At 40.5% G+C, this 21,781-nt stretch overlaps 1 protein-coding gene across 1 annotated transcript in view; it reads right to left on the minus strand.

Moving 5' to 3' along the window:
• Positions 1 to 298: 298 nt before the first annotated feature.
• fhdc1 (FH2 domain containing 1) overlaps positions 299 to 21,781 on the minus strand; it is a 37,537-nt gene continuing 16,054 nt past the window's right edge. The window contains exons 2-12 of the mRNA XM_042398433.1: positions 20,713 to 21,536; positions 18,853 to 18,914; positions 15,083 to 15,185; positions 14,864 to 14,949; positions 13,634 to 13,734; positions 12,295 to 12,365; positions 10,852 to 10,959; positions 9,648 to 9,718; positions 7,586 to 7,703; positions 7,269 to 7,433; positions 299 to 6,954 (exon numbers count right to left, since the gene is read on the minus strand). Of these exons, the coding sequence (XP_042254367.1) occupies positions 4,765 to 6,954; positions 7,269 to 7,433; positions 7,586 to 7,703; positions 9,648 to 9,718; positions 10,852 to 10,959; positions 12,295 to 12,365; positions 13,634 to 13,734; positions 14,864 to 14,949; positions 15,083 to 15,185; positions 18,853 to 18,914; positions 20,713 to 21,216 (3,579 nt within the window). The 5' untranslated portion in view covers positions 21,217 to 21,536 and the 3' untranslated portion in view covers positions 299 to 4,764. The remainder of the gene's footprint in view (positions 6,955 to 7,268; positions 7,434 to 7,585; positions 7,704 to 9,647; positions 9,719 to 10,851; positions 10,960 to 12,294; positions 12,366 to 13,633; positions 13,735 to 14,863; positions 14,950 to 15,082; positions 15,186 to 18,852; positions 18,915 to 20,712; positions 21,537 to 21,781) is intronic.

Raw genomic sequence — 21,781 nt, forward strand, 5'->3', positions numbered from 1 at the left:
GTGTCCTGCTCTCATTGGATAATTGATAAAGATTCAGTCATCTTGTCGACTTTGGACAGCTGGAGAAATTGGCCGAGGACCGGGATGCCTGGAGAGCCTCTGTTGGTGGCCTATGCTCAAAGTAGAGCTACAGGCTTTAAGTAAGTTAAGTAAGTAAAGTTTTTTTTAGACATTCTGTAAATCACCTTGATGGATGCCCTGCACCAAAACATGTTGGTGAAATAAAGAAGATTCTTCCAGTTAGTCAGCTTGCTCAGCTGTTTTTTCCCAGTTTTAAAAAAAGACACCCAACAAGTGATCAGTTTACACAGCAACATGTGATTTTATTTATTTCTTTGATGTCATCATCAGAAAATAGAAACTGCAGTAGAGTAACATCACAATTTGCAGCCCTGTGGTCTACAGTGATCAGATATCATCATTTGCTCCATGTTGTGATCAATCTTTTCTTTGTCATCGTGAGATTGTAACAGACCAAGCAGAACAGCAGAGCATTTATTTGACTCAGGAGTGAAAACTACAGCCGACGCGTCAAGACTCTCATCACAAAGAATCACATCAGAGTAAAAAAAAACACCCTATTGTAACTAGTCATTCCTTTCCAGTGTACTAAAGACATCCTTGGGGAAATTTATGCCAAAAACAAGACACATTTAATCATCAGGGAATACGATAGTACAACTACAGAATCAGCAATTGTGCAGGAAATTATTTAAGAGCCAAATAAAGATTCACTCTAAATAATATAAAGTCCCATTTGTGAGCAGCTTTACGTAAAATGATATTAGACAATGCAATTTTGTCTTTTCTGGGGATTTATAACAACATTTCTGACCTTCTTGCGGGGCTTTTAGTCAGCAATGGTAATTAATGTTTGGGGTGAGTTACTATGGTAACCATCCCTGTAACAAGGAAGTGATGAAAAGGGTAAGTAAGTATGCAAATTCCACACCAGCTCTGCTGCTGTAAGCCAGTCAGATGTAATGTAAAGGGCACCCATTGTAATGCCCGGGGCTGTTAAAAAGGTGTCACCAGGGTGCATTGTGGGATACACAAAGGAGGACGATAAAAGGCTGAAGACTGCGACTTATTGTGTAAATTGTGTCCATGTGAGGAGAACAGCAGCTCCACAGCTCTGGAAGTAGAATAATAGTTGGTGTGTCCTCTTTTTAAAACCGCCTGATCCATAATCCAAATGTACACAAAACTTAATTCAGATGAACAAATTTGTTGCTGTTAGGTGTAAAAGTTATAAATTGTTAAAATTGTAGATTATATTCAACAATCTGTGATTTTTGACCGGCGTTTACAAGAGGTTGTACTTTAAAAGATCTGGAGTAGGTTTGACAAATACTAACACAATATCCATTGAGAGCTTTTTCCAGAGCTTTCAACCACGTCAGGCTGCTGTTTCCAAAGTCAAAATCAAAGTCGCTCAGTTTAAGATATCTTAATCTAAGGCTGAATGGCAGTGGAAGCTGACGAGCTGCGGCACACCCAGGCACAAGCTCATTACTAATTTGAAATGTAATTTCTTTAGAGCTGAAACAATTAGTTGATTAATCGATCGCCAGAAAAATAATCAGCAACAAAGTGGTTAATTGAATAATCATGCGAGTAATTTTTTTTAAGCAAAAATGACAAAAATTCTTTGTTTCCAGCTTCTCAAATGTTTTATAACCAACAAAAATCTTCTGTGAATGGCAACTGAATATCTTTGGGTACGGACAGTTGGACAGACAAAAAAAAAAAGAAAAGAAAAGTTGGGGGCTTTAGGATGGGCTTTGTAATGAGCATTTTTCACAAATTTCTGAAATTTTATAGACCAAACGATCAAGAAAATAAGTCAGATCAATCATTCATGAAAGTAATCATTACTTCCAGTTCTACATTACTTTACTATGTGAAAGTGGATCTAAATTTAGGCTACATGCAGGCCACACACACACAGTCACATGTCATACTGGGGCCTTTTGTGTCATCGGATCATCAACTTCATTTGCATCACAGGGAACAGGAAGACACGCACAGCATGTCAACACACTGCAGGCCAGGGCTCTCAACATCTGACGGAAGATATGGACGCTTTGACCGTTTTTTAAATATCTGTGCTCAAACATATACTTCACTCTTTTACCCTCCTTTTTTTTTCAATGCTATGTAAACATGTTGATAGTCAGAAAAATACTATGTCTTTACATTATTTACAAAGTGAATCACTAACCAGTTGAGTCACTGTTTCAGTTCAGCGTGATGGAATGTAGGAAAGATTTCTACTCTTGTTTTACAATCAAGGAGCTTCTACTGGTGATGGATCGGCTACATTAAGCTTTAAGGCAATGCACTGTTATGTGTGTAGTTGCCATCGAGGCACAATGCAGTTTGAAAGGCAAGTGGTGTGAAATGGTCAACAGGGATGAATCTGTGCCTCTCATGTATAACTATTAGAGTCCAGTCACAGAGCTAAGCATCCTTTAAAAAATTAGATAACAGACGGTCTTTGAAAAGCACAGAATGTCATTAAACAACACTTACTGCTGATCTGAAGGCATTCACACAATATTTAAAGATGTTTCTTATCATCTGGATGGATAAATGTTCTGTCTAATGCACAATAATAAAGATTCTTGTGGCTACTTTTCTTATTCAGTTAAACTCGAAAAGAAAACCAAAGAATCCCACGCACTGTCTATCACTTGAACTCAACGTTTCACTCTTGAGACCTTCATCAAATACAAACACATACAGACAGACGTTTGTCTGTATGAGGACCAAAACATTGTGTTAATCGAGTGAGTTCAAGTGATGGACAGTGTGCAGGATTCTTTTCAAAGAGTCAAGAGTTTTTGATCCTATTAAGACTTAATGATGTGCAAGAACCTTTTTGAAATTATAACCTATCCAGGTAAACTAAAGATACAAATCTTCTTGCTCATTTTGTATGACACAAGAAATATATCAACATGTCATTTGTATGAATATACAAAATAATACAATGTAACATCAATATGGACAAATACACTAAAACTGATAATAAAACTTTTTTCATTTTGTTCCACATCGTATAAACTGAGCACAGACAGTCTTTGTTTGGATTAGAGAAAAGAAGCACAACTTGAGAGATGGGTTAAATATTTTTCTTTTTTTATGTAGCTGGAGGAATATTTTTTCATCCAGATAGTTAGAAAAGTCTTTGAGGATCTTGGAAATACCTTTGGAGTAGAGCTGCAACCACCAATTAACTACCAATTAATTGATTAGAATTGATAAGAAAAAATCTCTCAAATTTTCTCTGTGAATATTTTCTGATGTCTTTGGTCCTCTAAGACTTTGGGTTTAGGGCTGTTCTTTGGGACAAATGAAGACATTTGAGGACATCAGCTTGTCTCTCTGGGAAACAGCGATCTTTTGACATTTTATAGACCAAACGACTAATCGATTAATCTAGAAAATAATCAGCAGATTAGTTAATAATGAAAATAATTGTTAGTTGCAGCCCTACTTCACTTCAGAGCATCAGTAACTGCTGTGTAATGACCTTCTGGGTCTTTCAAAGATCACCAGGTATTTATGGAAAAACAGATGTTCATCTCTGTGCTTTGAATGTAATAGCAATACATGAGAGGCACAAACTGGAACCAGGCTGGATTATGACAAGTTTGGGTTTTTGTTGCAATTTAACCTTGTCAAGAAAGGTGCAGGCCTTTGATATGAGATGACTACATTCACAGTAGAAAAAATTAGATCAGACTGTCAAAATAATCACATGTAGAAGGTGATATTTTCAGTGTTGTTTCAGGTGCGTTCAATGCTTTTCTTTCACAGCATTAGTGTTGATCGTGTACTAGCCTACTGTACATAGGAAACATTTCCTACATGCACATCTACTCCATGATATTATGGAGGAGTTCTAAAACATTTACAAACTACTGACAAATACATACACAAGGTACGAGAAGTACCACAGTTTGGATATACTGGTGTATAATCTGTGACTTTATATATTGTAGTAATATTAATATATCAGGGCTTTTGTAAAAAGTGACATTGCAGTAACTGATCAGATCTCGTCTACATCTTTGTCATGCAGAACCAAATGAACATATTCTATTTCTTCTGCTGGTAAAAGGCCACTGCGATCTTTCTGAGGTATCAAGCAAAAGAACCGAAAAGCAAACAGAGCGGTGCTCTACAGGAGGATGCAACACAACTAGAAGACACTATAACAGCAGCAAGGTAAGGTACAACAAATCTTGTGACCCTGAATGAAAAAGACACTGAAACTCAGTCTCAAATTGTCAGAGCTAATTAGCAGCATTATATAGTCAGTAGTGTTTACTTACTGTACATCAACATCATCACAGACACCAGCACATATGGTACATACGCAGCTAAGCAGGCAAAAAGGCTCCGGTGAAAAAACACTAATTCGCCGTTTGTCAGTTTAGTTAATGGCCCCCCCCCCTCCCCCAAAAAAGGAACCTGTGAAAACAGTCTTTGTACAAACAAAACAAAAACACGTGGAGTTCATTGCATCTTGCTCTTTGCAATTTATAACCCTGATGTCAGCTACTGAAGGAATCTTACAAGGTGAGAAAGCTTAAGGTTTTTTTGTTTTCAGATTCCTGTCTTTTGCATGATATGATCGGAGTTTTAAAGTCTGTAAATGGGGACGGAGAGCAAATATCAATTTACATCAAACAGGGGGGAAAAGTTGCCTCTATCTACTTGTCTTTATTCAGTCACTTTCCTCTGCTTTCAGTTTTATTTCCAGCTTGGCTTCAAGCTTCTGCTGGATGTGGCCGAGTCTCGAGACTGGACAGACTTTTCAGAAAAGCTGTTAGTCTTCCGAATATCTTCACGTGTTGGAGGTGGAGGGGGAGTCTCGCTGCGGTACGCACTGCGACTGGCCGCCTTCATGCTTTGCACCCGTCGCAGGTTTGTCCCTTGCGGCCGCTCCTCGCTGGCGTGAACTGTGGGTGATAACCTGTTCTGCTTCACAGAGGTTTGTCGACCCGTGAGCGAGGCGCTGCGAGATGGGGTGGAGGGGACGGACGGGGTGGCCATCTCTTTCTTGGTCCTGGAAGTCGACGCTACGGTGTTGCGGGCAAAGCTGGGAACATCGGAGCTGTTCTTGGGGCCTAGTGTGTGTGAGCTGCTGTTCTCAGAGGAAGCTGCACACTGGGCTTGAGCTTGAGCTTGAGCTTGAGCTTGAGCTTGAGCTTGAGCCTGTGCGAGGGCTCTCATGGTGGAGCGGCACATCTTCTCCTCGGGTGCAGGCTTGGGGATGTTCCTCAGAGGTTTGGCGCTCGGCTTGTGAATGGAGGCCTTTCTTGGGGTAGAATCACGCGCCCATCTGGAAAGGCTGCCTGTGAGGCTCCTCTGAGCTTTGGAGTCATCTGGAGGCAGACTGGAGTGTCGAGGCGGTCTCGTTGTCTTCTCGCTCTGTCCTCTGGCTGGTGTGCTCTGGTCACGCAGAGGCCGACGTGATTCTCCACCCTCATGCGCCAAGGTTCTCTCTGCTCGCTTGCTGCTACCTGCTCTGGCAAGCTTGCTAATGGGCACGACTTTCCGCATGCCCTGGGTCTCGCTGCTGGTCAGCGTTCGCACGCCACGTCCTCCGCTGCCCTTGGTCGCTTTGATAGCTTTGCTCTTTGCATGCACTGGTTTTCTGCTGCTACTCTGTGCATCTTTCTCCACACTTTGTTTTCCCTCAGCAGTGTCACAGCTCTCTGTGTCCCATTCCTCTGTGGTAGCAGACGGAGTCATGGAAGCTGCGTCCACAGATTTTGGTGCTGAGAGCTCATTGGTTGAAACCGACTGGTCATTGGGAGACAGGGACTCCAGATTAGAGGACAGGGAGCTCGGATCTTGCTGGCTCTCCTGATCTTTGCTGCAGTCGCTCGTTCTGAAATTAAGTCCCTCTTTCGTTAGAGATGAACTTTCACCCTCAGAGTAATCCAGGGTAACGGAGCAGTCTGTTTCTGTGCAGTCTAGTATATAAAACACTGGCTTCTTATTGGATACAGAGGTATCTAACGGGAGGGGAGTATCACAGGTTGTTGATGAAACTGTGCTGTTCTCTTCTTCTTCTTTCTCTCCCTCAGGAGAGATCCCAGTCTGTGTTGGAGGATCTATTTTCCCTTGCCACGCTGACTTGAGATCCAGCCTTCTTTCTAAAACTCCTGGAAGATTGTCCAGAGTCTTGGGAGGTGACCGTCTCTCCTTTTCCATATCAGTCACCACAACATCCCCCTGGTTGACAAAGTGCATATGATTGCTGTTATTGTTTGGACTAGGTAGTTCAAAGGCTTGAGGACCTCTAACTAAAGTATGCTTCTCCACACTAAAATTCATGTGGCTGGTAATTGTTGGGTTGGACTTCTGAAAGACATAAAAGGAATGAGGCAGAACGCTGCCCTCGGACACAGATGAGTAATTATTGTTGTTGTATGGGTCCTCGTTAGCGTTAAACCCAGAGGAGGAAAACCGGGCCAGCGGGCTGATAGGTTCAGTTTCTGCACGCGGAGATGTCACCTGTCTGTCGCACCCCAGCTCACGATTGTCGTCCTGGGCTAAGATCCAGGGGGTCGTCTTCCGCTGGATGGGGCGACCCGACCGAGGTAGACTGTTAAACTTGGAATAGTCAGTGGGATTCCCAGTGCCTCCAAATAGCTCCAGGTACCCTTGGAGTTCGCGGTCTGCTATCGAGGTCATGGTGTGACGGTGACGGCGAGCACTGGCAGAACGTCCCAGCGGACTGTGTGGACTCTGAGACCTCTGCTGGAAGAAGTCTAGTAGGCCTTCCTTGGTAAGCATCTCCACGTCGTTCTCGCTGCTGCTCCGACCGAATCCCCCGCTCTGATCTGCACTGGACCACGCAAAGCGCTTTTCCTCCAATTCTCTGAGCCGACGCTGCCTCGCCGCCTCCTTCAACTCGCGGTCCATGTTGTCCTGAGAGAAAGCAGAAGGAGGAGAAACGTTGAGAGGCAGGTAGACAGGAACACAATATAGAGACTCACCAAACTAATGGCTGAAGATTTGGAACATGGTGTTACAATGAAGTCCGACTTGGCAAGAAAAACAAACAGGTTGTAAACTAGCCAGCGATTTAACCTGGAAGTTCGTTTAAAACCTGCATAGTCGTTTGACGGCTTGTGTTCTTTTCAGCAATGTCGCCATGTTCCCAGATCTCATAACCAATGAGAATCATGTCCAAAACTACAAAAAGTTGGAAAAACTCAAAGTATTCTTTAAAGCACACCGACCTTAACAGCTTTCTTGAACTTGATGCAGAAGTCTTGAAAGATGCGGAAGCACTCGTCCAGCTTGAAGGTGTCCTTGTCTTCACAAAAGAAATCAATGAGAGTGTTTCCCTCTTTACGCAGATCCAGCCTGCGTCTCTTCAGGTCCTGAAGTGTCCGTGCTGAACTCTGAGACAGGACATCAAACATGCACACATTTTTAATTCATAAAATGTTATACACTTTCATGGATGTCATTATCTATAGCACCAGAAATGTAGAGTGGCTTTCTGTACATGTGTCTGTGTATATAATGTATTATGTAACTACTCCTGCCCCACCTGCAGGAAGGGCTCCAGCTGCTGCAGTAGCTCCGGGTCTCCTTGAACCTTTTCCTCCAGGGATTTGATCCGGACATATAAGGAGGAGAACTCCACCTCGATGTTCTCCACTGATATTCTATATGAGAAAAATTACAGCATGAAGATCAGGAAATTTCCTCCTTATAGACAATTTTGGTTTGTTTTACATGTATTATAATCACACGGCTGACTGAAAATTCTCCTTAAAGTTGATAGCGTGACAATATTTGACAACATTTTACTGAGTGCACTGTCAGACTGTCATACAGTAAAGGTGAAGACAGGGAGAAATGTGTTCGCATATCCCGCGGGAGGGAGGAGTAATCTGGGCTTGTTGCCACAAAGAGATGACCTTGTGAAGCTGACAGAGCCTGACAGCCACCAGCATCACACGGCGTTCTGAACAGGACTCTCAAAGTACTGCTCTTAAGTTAGATGTCAGCTTGAGTGATGAGGCTGGACTTGGTTTTCAATTCAGCGATAAATAAAAATGTAAAAACGTCTGTTTTGTTCAAATTGTTGAATGACACATTCTGGGAATCAATTTATGCCTGTGTAGTTTATCAGCAGCCATAATTCATGAGACACTATTCACCATTGACACTACATGTCTGAATGATGTTCTGGCTGCACACTGACTCAAAACCACAAATGTATCTAAACAGACAATGCTTCAGTCCCAATCAGATCATCTTCAGGAGGCATAATTTGTCATTGTTTTAATAAAAGGATGGGTTCACAGTTTTTCAAGTCTGTCATAAAACAACAGTCAGGTACCCAAATGAACACTGAAACAGGTTTTTCTCGCCGTAATCATTCATCCTGTTCATACTGGCCATTAGATCCCTGCATAATGCACTTTCAAGTGACAAAGTCCACAGTCCTCCTCCTATACACAAATGTATTTAAAAGTTTATCTGAAACTAATATGGAGCTTCGTCCAAATGAGTCAAATCAAGTAGATATTTTTCAGCGTTACAGTCTTTTTAGTGCCAAAGTCCCTTTTTTTGTTATTATACTTCCACCACAGCTCAACAAGGAAACACAAAGAGGGAATTTAATGCTAAAAAGACTGTAATTGTGACAGATATCCACTTGATATGACTAACTCAGACTGCTGAAGCCTCATATAAACTTCAGATAAACTTTTAAATGCATTGTTGTGTGTGTGGACACACTGTGGATTTTGGCCCCCATCATTTACATTGAAGGCACATTTAAAGGGGATCTTTTAATGGCGAGTATGAACATGAGGAATGATTGCAGCAAGGAAAACCTCTTTCAGTGTTCATTTGGGCACCTGACTGTTGTTTTAAGACAGACTTGAAAAATTGTGAACCCATCCTTTAAGATGTGATTGAGACTAAAATGCTGTCTATGTAAGTCTTAATTAATTGGACTTTTTTGGCCACATAGGGGCAGCACAACAAGCTAAGCACAACATTGACACATTACCACCTTAGAGAGTTGATAAAGCAAACATGTTAGCAAATAGTTACCTATTTACACATCAGACGGACACTAAGCAACATTAGCATTCATTTGAAGTCATGTTTGTTTGTGTCCAATATTGACTCTCCTTTAAGCTTCGTTTGGCTCTCCGGCTCTTTAGCTGCTAAATGCTGCAATTTCTTCATCAGCTGGTCACTATCTTTGTCTGTCTGCCGTTAAGTGGCGAGCAGGAAGTGTACAGTGGGGGTTTTAGAGCTTTTTAGCTGAAAACAGCTGCCTGCTGCATCAGGAAACGAGGCTGATGAGAGCAGTGAGAGTGAACCAGAACAGTTAAGTTGGGGGCCGGAAAAACATAGAGCTGAGGGAAACTGCAGAGTCGGGTGATAATTCTCTGCAGGTCATTTGATTCATTGTTGATATAAAAATATTGATTATATGAACTTAAAATAAATTTGTGGTTTGGAGTCTGTATGCAGGTATGACTTTTTCATTGATGCAATGTTGAGAACAGGCTTGTCAGGTATCAAACTTACTGGAAGGTATTAATTATAACAACATTGTCAAAAAAGGAAACAATCTCTCTGTTTACCTGGCTGCACTCTGGACATCGTGAAGTTTATCTGGAAACTTGAGCAGCTTCTCATCTTTCTTCTTTGCCTCCTACATGTAGAGACACATCATGAAATGTTTGTTATTGTACATGATAAAGAGGCATCACTGCTGTGTGATGGACTACTGTGCTTGTAGCCTTTGTTTGGTTACGTAAGTGCTTGGCCAGCCACACTTGGCTCTTTTCTGTTTCCTGTCACCATCTGCTGTCCACCTGCCGCCCTCTTGTAATCATGGTGTTTGGACGCTGTTTGCTGTGAAAGATTTACATAAAACTAATTCTTTCCGGCTGACAAATAACTGTCTCTAACTGCACACTGGACCATACTATTTTGAATTTAATTTTACACATATGAAGTTTTATGTGGGTTAACTGCACAAATCAGCATAGACAAGAGATTTTCCTATATGAAAAATGAACTGGATGAAATGCATTGTCTTCTAAAATAGTTACCATAGTTACCATATTGTAGTAAAATACTTCAAATTGTGTTTTTCTTAGATGAGCATGTTCAATAAATGAACTTTATCTGGGTGAAACACATTGCTTAACATCCACATTAATGGCTTCAAAAACAGAAGAGAACCTTATATCATTCTTATTTATTGTATGAAACTATGTAAGGGGGACGCTGCATTTTTCCAATATTTTGTTTTTTTATTCCTATTAATTAATTTAAGAATATAATTGATAGATGAAACTGTTTTTTAGGACTATATCCAACAGCAAATGTATTTTTTTCCATTAGTACCTAAGGAACAACAGAATAAGAGCAACGTACATTAATATAAATTTGGCAAAAATGACTTGAATATGAAAATGTTTCCTCTGTGTTGCACTACACTACACTGTAGTAGATTTGCTATCTACTCATAGTTAAAATGTGAAAAAAAAAAGTTTTGCTGTAAACTATCAAAGTGAAAAGTTCAGCTTTCTTCAGGGGCCAGATGTTTTTGCTGGAGGGCCAGATTTGGCCCATGGGCCGCTATTTGCCTACCACTGATCTGAGGTAACCCAAATATGTAGCCCTGCAACAAACTGCACTGCTGTTAACATTCAGTTTTTGTTGACATCAAAGGATTTGACGCCATGGTAATTATGTTACAGTGCTGTATTGAATTACATAAGCTACTACAGGTTTCAATAGTGTCCCTGATATTGTATAACTGAAGCCGTCACTCACCATGGCGACAAAATGCAGCAGGTTCATCCCGGGCTTGTTGGCCTTGGTGTCAGCCAATGAGAGGAGGGATGACAGCTTGAAGCCCACGGCGTTGCCTGCGTAGCCTCCCTGAAGAACCACGGAGGAACAAAAGAATGATCTCACAGCAACGTAGAGAGATGTTAAAAGACACAGCTGGCAATATTATATAATTTTCTTACTGTCCACAAATCCCATTAAAAGACTAAAACCAACAATGAATTGATCTACGGGAAGACCAGGGCATCCTTCTGGGGATTTTAGAGAGGAGTATATTTGGATGAGAGGCCGAGGAGAGCGAGGAGTGGGGAAGGGTCGGTGGTTGTTTTTAATACTTTAGAAATAGAGTCAATATTTGCAGTGATTGACTCACTACAGGGCTATAATTTAGATTAGAGGGAGACTTAGATAGTGGGGCGCAAGCCAGTGCCGTAAAAGACATTGGTCTGCATGACACGTCCTGACCCAGGTAGGGACCCAGTCGCTAAGGCAGTAATGACAATGGGACCAGTGCAGGATGCTTTGTATATTTGCTGCCCAATAATATACTTGGAAGTTTGGAAGGGCAAGACCCCCTGATGCTTTTGGCATCTGTAAGAGCATCTTTTGTATCCTAACAGGGCCTTTATTCCATATAAAGGAAGAATGGCTTGGTCTAAGGTTTTGAAAAAGGACTTGGGAGGGAAGATTGAAAGAGAAACTTGGGCAATACATTCTTTTTTACCGAGTTAATGCGATCTGTAAGAGACAGGGGGAGAGAGGACCAACCAGTAAAGTCCAGTCTAGGCTGATTTTTTTAAGAAAAGTCTTTATACCAGGCTAGCTGCTTCCTCCTGCTTCCAGTCTTTATGCAAAACTAAGCTAACCGTCTCCTGGCTCTTCATATTTAATGGACAGATATGGGAGTGGTAGCAATTTTCTCATCTAACTCTTGGCAAGAAAGCAAATAAGCATATTTTCACTGTTGCACTGGCTGACATGTTCCTTTATCACCATGAACACAGACACTTAAGTTCATTTGGAGTCAATCTCACATACTGTTGTAAATACTCACTACCAAGTACCAAATGAGGATTAATTCACAGCTGAAAATAATCCCCAACAAATGCACTTTACACATATTTACTCTTGTTTGAATTACTTTTGGTAAAACCGACAGTGTCCAGCCATTTTATGAAATTTTGTAAGCCTTTTTAAGTCTTCTATTATATATTTTCACCCATTTAAAAGATTTATGTCTTGAGTACGACATAAGGAAAGGAAGTCACAAAGTATAGAGATGGACTGACACATTATAGGCTTTTTGTTTTTTCATGGGATTTGTTGACAATAAGAAGAACATAGAATAACACTCGCTTTAGTAAATCAGACAGACTGGAGTGTAGTGTCTGTGTAATATAAAGTGAACATGACTTGCAGACTTACAGCATTCATAATGTTTCCGGCCTGCAACACCAGATGCAGAATGGCATGAAGCTCCTCGCAGTTCATCAGCTCTATAGGAAAGGATCAATACAAACGCAATTAGTGAATCCAGAGCAGATCACAGCAACCCATTACACACTTATTCCACTTTGATTTACCAGCATCAGTCAGGACAACTTGCAGCAGTAATAATGATCTGTTTCAAACGTAGTAGTGCTTAAATTACATCTCTTTTTTGCATTTTGACCATCGGTATATAATAATAGTAATAGTAAGAGTAAATAAGGGTACTGCAGATAGTTTTAATTAAATGGTGTCATAAAAGTTAGACTTAATTTGTCCCATGCAGTGTTTAACTGATAGCCCTGCAATGCGGTGGAAAGGTCACTGTACTGTAGAGGAGGGTTTTAAGAAAAATCCAATAAGGCACAGAGAGGCAAGACAGTGTGACTCAGCTAAAATGACACAGAGGCTCAAAAGATGCGCAGTAATCACTGTTTAATATTGCTCACAAGGTCTTGGTCAGTTTATAATCCCAAGAATATGTCAAATTCAGTAGCACATGGCATTTTTTAGCCATTCTAGCGACGTGGCTGTACGGATGGCAATATCTGTTGGTCAGTCCAGACTGAAATATCTTGGATGAATTGCCATGAAATTTGGTAGACACATATATGTCTCCCTCAGGATGAACTGTGTGAAGTTTAGTGATCCCCTGACTTTTAATCCGGCACCATCATTAAGCTTTTAATTTGTCTAATACTTGGTTTATGTCCAAATACCTGCAAAACTAATGACATTCCCTTTCAGCATTACCTGTACTTTGTGTTTAGTGCTAATTAGCAAATGTTAACATGCTAACACACATTAGATGGTGAACATAGTATACAATAGCATGTTAACATTGTTAATATGAGCATGCAGACAGAAGCATTTAGCATTTAGCACCACTGTGCCTAATGCAGCCTCACAGAGCTGCTAGCATGGCTGTAGACCCTCAGTCTTGTTACACTTCGGGGGTGGTACTCATGGGTTTTGGTCCATTTTAAGGTTTTTTTTACCCCTTAAAATGCCCAGCAACTATATACAGCTATGGTGGAATTTTTTGCAATCATTAAAAATGCATTTTATGATTCATAAAATGTATAAATTTACATATGAAAAATCTAAAATACAATACTTTTAAAAAGGAAAAAGATGAAACAGTCTTGTCTTTCCACACCGCTGTATAACAGATGACACATTCTAACCTTTTTGTACGCCGCTGCTGACAGCTCAAATATCTGGGTCACCTGTCTGAGCGCCTGTGACTGTGTGTACGAGAAGGATGTGTCATTACCTTTAGTGGCGACGCGGACGACATCGATCTCATGGCTCATCAACGCACAGGAAGGGAAGAACTCTTCCCGTAGGACCATGGCCTCGATCCGAACCTCGAACCTGTCAGAGTGCAACACATAGAGGGATTGAATCTGTGATGTGTAGTGAACGACAGGAGATTAATGTAGACATGGGTGTGGTGAAGCATAAACATTATTTTCAAATGGTCAGGATGAGATATGAGGAAACAGGAGGGATAGTTTTTTTTTTTTCTTACATTACAGTTAGTGGGACATAACTGAACATACAGTATCTCTATCTTGAGTGGCCATGCGAGCTAATAGAGCTTTTAGTGCCTCCAGATGCTCAATACTCATTTAAAAATTAATGGTACTTCATTTAATACTCACAGAGAGTAGAATTTTTTTTTTCCAAACATTGTTTTACATCTGCTCCCCCCACACACCATCTCCATTACACTAATACTACTGTAATGTGATATCACCCAGTGTTGTTGCAGAGAAGAAACTTTGGAAAAAAGATAAGAACATTTTCCAGAAAATGTCCACAATATCTGAGACTTTGCTGGTAGGGCAATTATTTAGAGCTGCAATTATTAGTCAATCGGCTATTCAATCAATAATCAAATAATCATTTCAATGATTTTATAAGCAGAATTGTAGCTGGTCTGAGATCCTCAAACGTGATGATTTAATGCTTTTCTTTGTCATACATGATAGTAAACTGATTATATTTGGGTTTTGATTGGACAAAACAAGACATATGAAGACGTTTCCTTGACTCTGGGAAATTTTTCACTATTTTTCAACATTTTATAGACATATCAATTAATCGATTCATCAAAAGAAATACCTGTAATTAGCAGATTAATCGATTATTTAAAAAAACCTTTAACTTTTACTTTCAAATTGATTATTTACACTTTTGGAAGAGACTGCAGATAACAATTCTTCAATCTTGGCTAACTGTTACATTTTAAATTGTCATTTTATGTGCACTGTCCCTGAAAAATAAATACAAACGAATGCAACAACTTTATAAGAACACGTATAAATCAGGAGAGCAGTACGAGTTAGTTGGAAAGTCCCCACAAAATACAAATCTATCCTCACAAATGTATTAAAGTCTGAACAGTGTAATCCTTTTCTCCTTTCACTGAATGTCAAACAAATAACACATTTCTCTTTGACTGAATAAACTACGCACTCAGCCATTGAAATCAACGTACCGTGGCACCTGGATCAAGAGGTACATAAAGGAATCAACGAGCGTCAGCTTGTCTGGATCTCCTTTAAACGCCTGCAGCTTCTTGATCTGTGGAGAAAATAGAGAAGGAAGAAGTTCAGCGGGTTCTACTGTCTTTTATCATCAGTTTTGGTCTTTAATTCAAATACTTTATGCTATTCATAATTAGTTAAAAGCCACACAGACATGCATAAACACACACCTCCTCTATGTCAGGCAGGAGCTTCAGCAGGTCTTTGAGCAGCTCTGCTCCGTAAATCTTTCCTTCTCCTTGTCGTATGTCTTCCACAATGGAGCGGTTGGACCTGGAAGTCAAAGATCTCATTTCAGTTAAGGTCAATAAATAGCACAGGTGCTCAGTTTAAATGCTCCCTCGATGATTACAAAGGGACTTGATCAAACTTTTCCTCAGACAGAAAGTTGTCATGGTCTGGTGGAGCTTTATTGACATGTAAAACAGAATAATGGCACCAACAATTAAAGGATTTGCTCTGTTGATAAAGATAAAATGCTTTTCTAGGGGATCCAGATCTTTTTAAAGTTTGCTGCTTTGTCCAGCTTTCACAACTGAGTATCAACGTGCTTGGATGCATTTTTGTACCCTTGACTGTACATGTGAGTATTAAACGTGCAGTTAAATTCACTTCACCAGTTCAACGTGTATTCTCAATCATGTCTGGTTACTTCTAGTAAAATTCATTCATGACATCATCCTGGTCTGTGGCGCTGCAACACAATATCTACTCTAATTACATCACTGCTATATAAAAGACTATTAGATATCCTTCATGGATGATTTCCAGTAAGCAGATACCTTACAATATGATGCAACCTGATACATGCACGCTGCAATAAATGCCACTTTTATGAAGCTCATAATATTCCACTTTTGCTGAGACGGTGTCAGTTACATGTTTACTCAACTCTTGGATCAAAATGTATTGTGAGGAGCCCTGGTCATGGTCATGGTAACAGTAACATAAGTTTTGTGCTCTACCTGATTTTTGAGCTTAAATTTGTGTGTTGCTACATGACGAGTTCTGCTCCTGGATGATGGAGGAGAAGATTATTTTACATTGTTGGGTATTTTACAGTATTTTGTATTATTTTTAACTATCTGATTTTATTTGCCTTATTGCAGTCCTGAAATGTTTCCATCCTGGTTCAACAGTTTAGAACAGTTTGTAACTTAGTTTTGAAAAGTGCTGAATGAATAAAGTTTATATTATATTATGTTATATGATATTTGTTTGGAGAGTTTCACGCCGATCGCAGCCTCAGAAGTGCTCTAACTGCCGGTCACCCAACATCGTTCATGAAGAAAGTGAACATGACTTTTACTTCTGTTTGTTTTCTGCAGAGGCAATCTCAGTTGACTTACAGATGGAGCACTTTCAAGGCTTGAAAAGACATAAAACTCTCTTGGTTGAATTATTAGCACAAAAGATGAACAACTGTGTTTGAACATATCTGGTTCTTTGATAGAAAACATAAAAGGTACGAGCCTTTATATATAAAAATGTGATGAGAGAAATCAACTGCAACTTTCAAGCATAATTTTAGTGAGAAACATCCGATCTCCAAGATTAAAATTCTGTTGCCTGCATTGTTAAGAGTGAAGGAAAGTTAAATATCACACTTTGTATAAACTTGATAATACATTCAGTAGTTTAACTGAATTTGTCCACTTCACACAACCTCTGTGTTAAAATTAGGGAACGTTTTTTCCATTCTCTTTTCTCTTCCCTGTTTTTCTGGGTGTTTGCTCTGTTTGGTATCCTGCTCCTTCTATTGCTTGTATTTATTTTGCAAATTATGATTTTAAAAGAAACAGTTCACTTTCTGATTCAGAGTCAGTTTTAGATTAAATTTAGCAACTATGGTGCAGTTTTTGATAAAAACGTGAATCTGCAAAACACTCTGATTGGTGGGTCTGAGAGAGTAGCATTTCTATATTGAGGAACATTGAAGATATTGTTGAAACAGCTATCAATACACAGTAAACTGCCAAAATTGGTAACTGTTTCAACATCTTCAATATTCAGAAAGATTCAGATTCAGAAAGTCCACTTTTACTTTTTAAACTTGTGTAAATGTTTTTGATTTTTAATAGATTTGCAAAAGATTCTGAAAACATGTTTTCGCTTTGTCATTATGGGTTGTTGAGTGTAGACTGATTGGCAAAAATAAAATAAATTGTTCAAAAAGTGAAGGAGTCTGAACTCTTTCTGAGTCAACTGTACATAGCGGATAAAAGATAAACACATACTTGTGTTGAAGTAAAATGAACAAACAAGAATAAACATTGACAGCGATGAGGTCATTGGCCACACTCAGACAGAGTGCAGCATGGCTCCTAGGACAGTCAAATGTCATTAAAATATAGTGGGGAGCCATGCAAATACACTGTCATGCAAACAGACACCTGACACACTTTTTGTACTCTACTCCAAACACGAAGTACAACGCTGAGTCTGGTCAAACACACCTCGAGATTTCCTGATCCAATTAATTATAAACAATGGAGCGCAAAGAAAGCCTATTAAAATAACTGACACAGATTTTGACCCTAATCTTCCACGTTTATAAAGGTTTATAATGGATTTTTCCTCTGTTCAACCCTCAAACACAAACTGAAACTGACAATGTTGCCATGCTAGCGGCATATGGCTCTGGGGATGGGCATGTCGGTCTGTCTGTCCATCACTTTGATCCAGGTTGAGACTGAAATATCTCAACAACTACTGGATGGATTGTCATGAAACTTTGTGAAGACATTCATGGTCCCCAGAGGATAAATCCTAATGATTTTGAATCCTCTGCTTTTTCTCTAGCGCTCCCAGCAGGCTGACTGTTTTGGCTTTTAGTGAAATATCTTGACAACAATTGGATGGATTGCCTAAACCTTCCTCTAGCGCCATCAGCAGGTCAAAGTTTTCCCTTATCCAGTGAAATATCTCAACACCTGCTTGATGGATTGCTACCAAATTTACACGTTCATGGTTCCCACATGATGAATCCTAATGACTAATGATCCCCTGACTTTTCCTTTATTGCCACCATCAAGTCACTTTGATTTATGACCAAATACCTGCAAAACTAGTGACATTCCCATCAGCTTCAGCTTTACTTTGTGTTGTGTGCTTCTTAGCAAATGTCTGCATGCTAACACGCTAAACTAAGATGTTGGACATGGTAAACATTATAACTGCTAAACATCAGCTCAGCATGTTAGCATTGTCATTTTGAGCATGTTAGCATGTCAATGTTAGCATTTAGCTCAAAGTACCACTGTGCCAAAGTACAAAGCCGCTAGCATGTCTGTGGTCTTAAGATACCATCAGTGTTTGGACTCAGTGTATCTCTTGGAAAACAGTGTGAACAGGTAAACACATTATACTCAAATATGGGATTTGAAGAAGGATAAAAAAAGTCTCCAGATAGCTCACTGCCTCCTTGTAATGGCCAAAATATCTTTCTTTTCTCAGTACTCGTGCAGTTAGCTTGTGGCACTGAAGCGCCGGCCAAATTGTATATAAATTCATCATCCTCCTTCCCTCTATACACTCTGTACCTGTATGTCTTAGTTATGGCTTCATGTTCTGGACTTTTACGACCAACATTTCTAAACCTGTGACGCATCCATCCTGGATTTCATTACATTTCTCCCACAGGAATATCACAACATGTTACACAATCAGAGGAGTGACATATCGAGGGGAGAAACATAACAAATTCAGATGCTTATATACAGGTCATGAGGGGTCACTGAAAGGTTTGATGAGTGTGTAAATGATGAGAATCATATGCTTTTGCCTTCATAGTCACCAGATCTCAACCCAGCTGAACACTATGGAAGATGTTAGGCAGCGCTCTCCATCAGGATCCTTTAATTTGTCACGATATTCATGCTCCCCTGGTCTTTATATAAGCTGATCTTCCCTCAGGCGGTGAAGCAGGTGGAAGACTTACTTTTTGAACTGCTTGAGGAAAATGCCCACATTCATCCCCCTCTTGGAGTCAAGGATACTGATCTGAAAAAGATGTTGTAGTTTTAGTCAGAAGCAGCCTTTAAACAGTTGAACAATGAAACAGAAATACACATATATACCCCTGCCTACTCCCAACTACTCCTTATAGTTGCTGCTCGTGTTACTTGCATCCCCCCACCACCACCCTTACTCTCCCTATGGGACACTGAAATTCCACCGGGCCACACGTGTGGTTCACACCTCCTCCATTAACAATAGCTTGTACTGCCTTCCTTTAACAGGTGACTGTACAGTATGTACATTTTTAAAAAGTCTCCCTCACAAGGCCTAATTAAAGCTTTTAAACAGCAGTTAGACACATCTGTGGCTTCAGTTAAAGACAGAGGCAGAAAAGTAAAAAAAAAACATTTAAAGTTTCCTTCCACAAACTATGCTGAATTGATTAATCAATTAGTCAATAATAATATATGATAGACTAGCTAATAGACAGCATTAGAGATATGCGTCTATGTGCACTGACTGTGGCTTTATTTGAAACTCCCGAAGGAGTGTTGAGTAACAACTGTTCCCTGCAAACTGCTCACACTTTGAGGTTTGTCCAGCTGCGCTCAGTTCATTGTGGGGACACAGAGGGGAATTATCTGTGACATCTCCTTACGCCTCACGTGGGTTTTATTTTACAGTTCACCTGTTACATACTTTCCAGGAGTCCACAATGACGCAAGCCCGCTTTTGTGCTGATTATGAACACAAATCATTTTCTACACTTAAAGAAAAGCTGTAACTTAGCACCATTACCTAACTTGTCCCTGCAGGGATATCTTAATACAGAAGGAGCAGTGTAGAGTTATGGACTGAAGCTTTGTATGGTTATGAATCTGGGACTCTCTAATCCCATCGGTGGTGTGTTTAGGACTTGAGGTAACCAGCATGTCTTGCACATGTTTGCAAAAACAAGGGTGGTGGTTGTGGATGTAAGAATTTGTAAGTGACATGACTCCACTGTGTATTTTCTGAAACTGAGCTTTGTAACGAGAGCAGCAGCATATTTTAATTTACTCGCTTCATTTGCTTGGCTCAGAGTTTGATCATGAAATCACAAGACTCTTAAATGTTCAGCCAGTTTGATAGAGGCAGTGACACTGACTTCTGCTACATAAAATATTGATTGTTTATATTCTTGTTTTATATCTGCATGGCAAAAATAATCTAAAACGCAGAGAAGGAGGGATGCCGCTTGACTGCAGTGAGAGCAAGGACTGTGATGGAGGTTAATGACATTTTAGTATTCGATGATAAGTGGTATAATTTACAACTTTGTACAACATGTTAGTTCTGTCTGCTTTTCACCACTAACCGCTTACTTACCACTGGTTTGTCCGCACCTTCAGAAGAAACCAGAAATCCTTTCCACTGTCAATCATTTGTACTCACTTTCATAGTTCATCAGATAAGATTCAGGCCTGAATCTTGATTGATTAGCGACCAACAGTGTGCCGGATTTCAGGTTTCTTCTCAGTTTATAAAGTTTTTGGTCTAACAAAGGCCAGAATAGATTTTTAAAGTAAAATCTAAAAAATATACCGATGAACTCTAAATTTGTCCAAACTTTTTCTTGAGGTAAAACATTTAAAAAGCTGCGAAAACAGTGACATACAATGTGAATAACTTTTGGATCTTATAAACAATCAATCAATAGTAGAAATGATCTCATTCCTTATAGTAGAACATATAAGATTGGATTTAAAAGATGGCAATTTATGCAGGTCCGATGGGTTGAATATATTACCCTCAATCAGAAACTACATCATCGTGTTTGGACACACTGATGAACACTCACCTCATCTTTGCTGCTCTCTTTGAAGGACCGGGTCCGGGAGATACGGGCTGATGTTCCAGTGGCCGGCGTCCCCCCACGTATGCCTGTCATTGCCTCCTCCTGCTGCCCGAACAGCTCCTCCACAGAGCGGACGTCGATCTGGTACTGCTGCTGCCGCACTGCCAGCGTCCAGATGTTGGGCTTCCCGCGGACCTTCTCCTCCGGGATCGGCTTCCAGAAGAAGCTGCGTACACGGCGCTTCTTCCTCGTGTTGTGGCTGGTGGACGTGGTCGCCGGGGGCGGCAGAGGCGGAGGAGCCCCGGGAGGCGGGGGTGGCAGGGGAGGTGGAGGGGGAGCTTCATGCTGGGTGTTCCGGGTGTCACTGAGGGAAGGTAGGGTGGAGTGAGTGTGTCCAGACATAGAGGATGGCTCAGAGGTGGTGATGGAGGAAGTGATGCAGCTGCTGCCCTCGCTGCTGCAGCTCTCTGGCTCATTGGTTGAGGTTGGACAACTCATAACAAGCATCACAGGGATAAACTGTCAACATATGAGCTCGATGCTCTGAGTGTCTTTCGCAAACTGAAAAAAAAATCTGTATTTTCTCTTTGTAAACAACTAATTCTTTGAGGAGCTTCAGTTCACCCTGAGGAACATCAAAATGCTGCAGTGTACGTCCCCTCAGTGGTGGAGGAAGGTAGCTGTCCCTTCATCTAGTCACAATGAAGGGAGTATGTCCTTTGATTGTGTCCATCTCCATCATTCAGCTGGTCATCCATCGAGCTGAGCAGAGCCTTTGAACGTTACCTCCCAGGGGAAGAGGGCGGAGGGCGGCAACAGCCATGGAGCTACAGAGGCAACAAAAACAACATAGGACAGGATTATACAGAGGTAGTCATGCATGTTGTCATGGGCAATCTGAAATTAGGGGAAATTAAGGGGTGCGACAGATCAAAAGGGAAGGGGTACTCAGTCAAAGGGGCTCACAATGAGGGAAATGGCAAATCCTATTTTTTCTATTTTTGAAGGGCTTTGAAGTCAGGCTCTGGGGTGTAAAATGGTCAGAGACATTACACACAAAGCTTAGCTTCTG

Source organism: Thunnus maccoyii, chromosome 2 (assembly GCF_910596095.1).
Source record: "Thunnus maccoyii chromosome 2, fThuMac1.1, whole genome shotgun sequence".
Classification (NCBI taxonomy): domain Eukaryota; kingdom Metazoa; phylum Chordata; class Actinopteri; order Scombriformes; family Scombridae; genus Thunnus; species Thunnus maccoyii.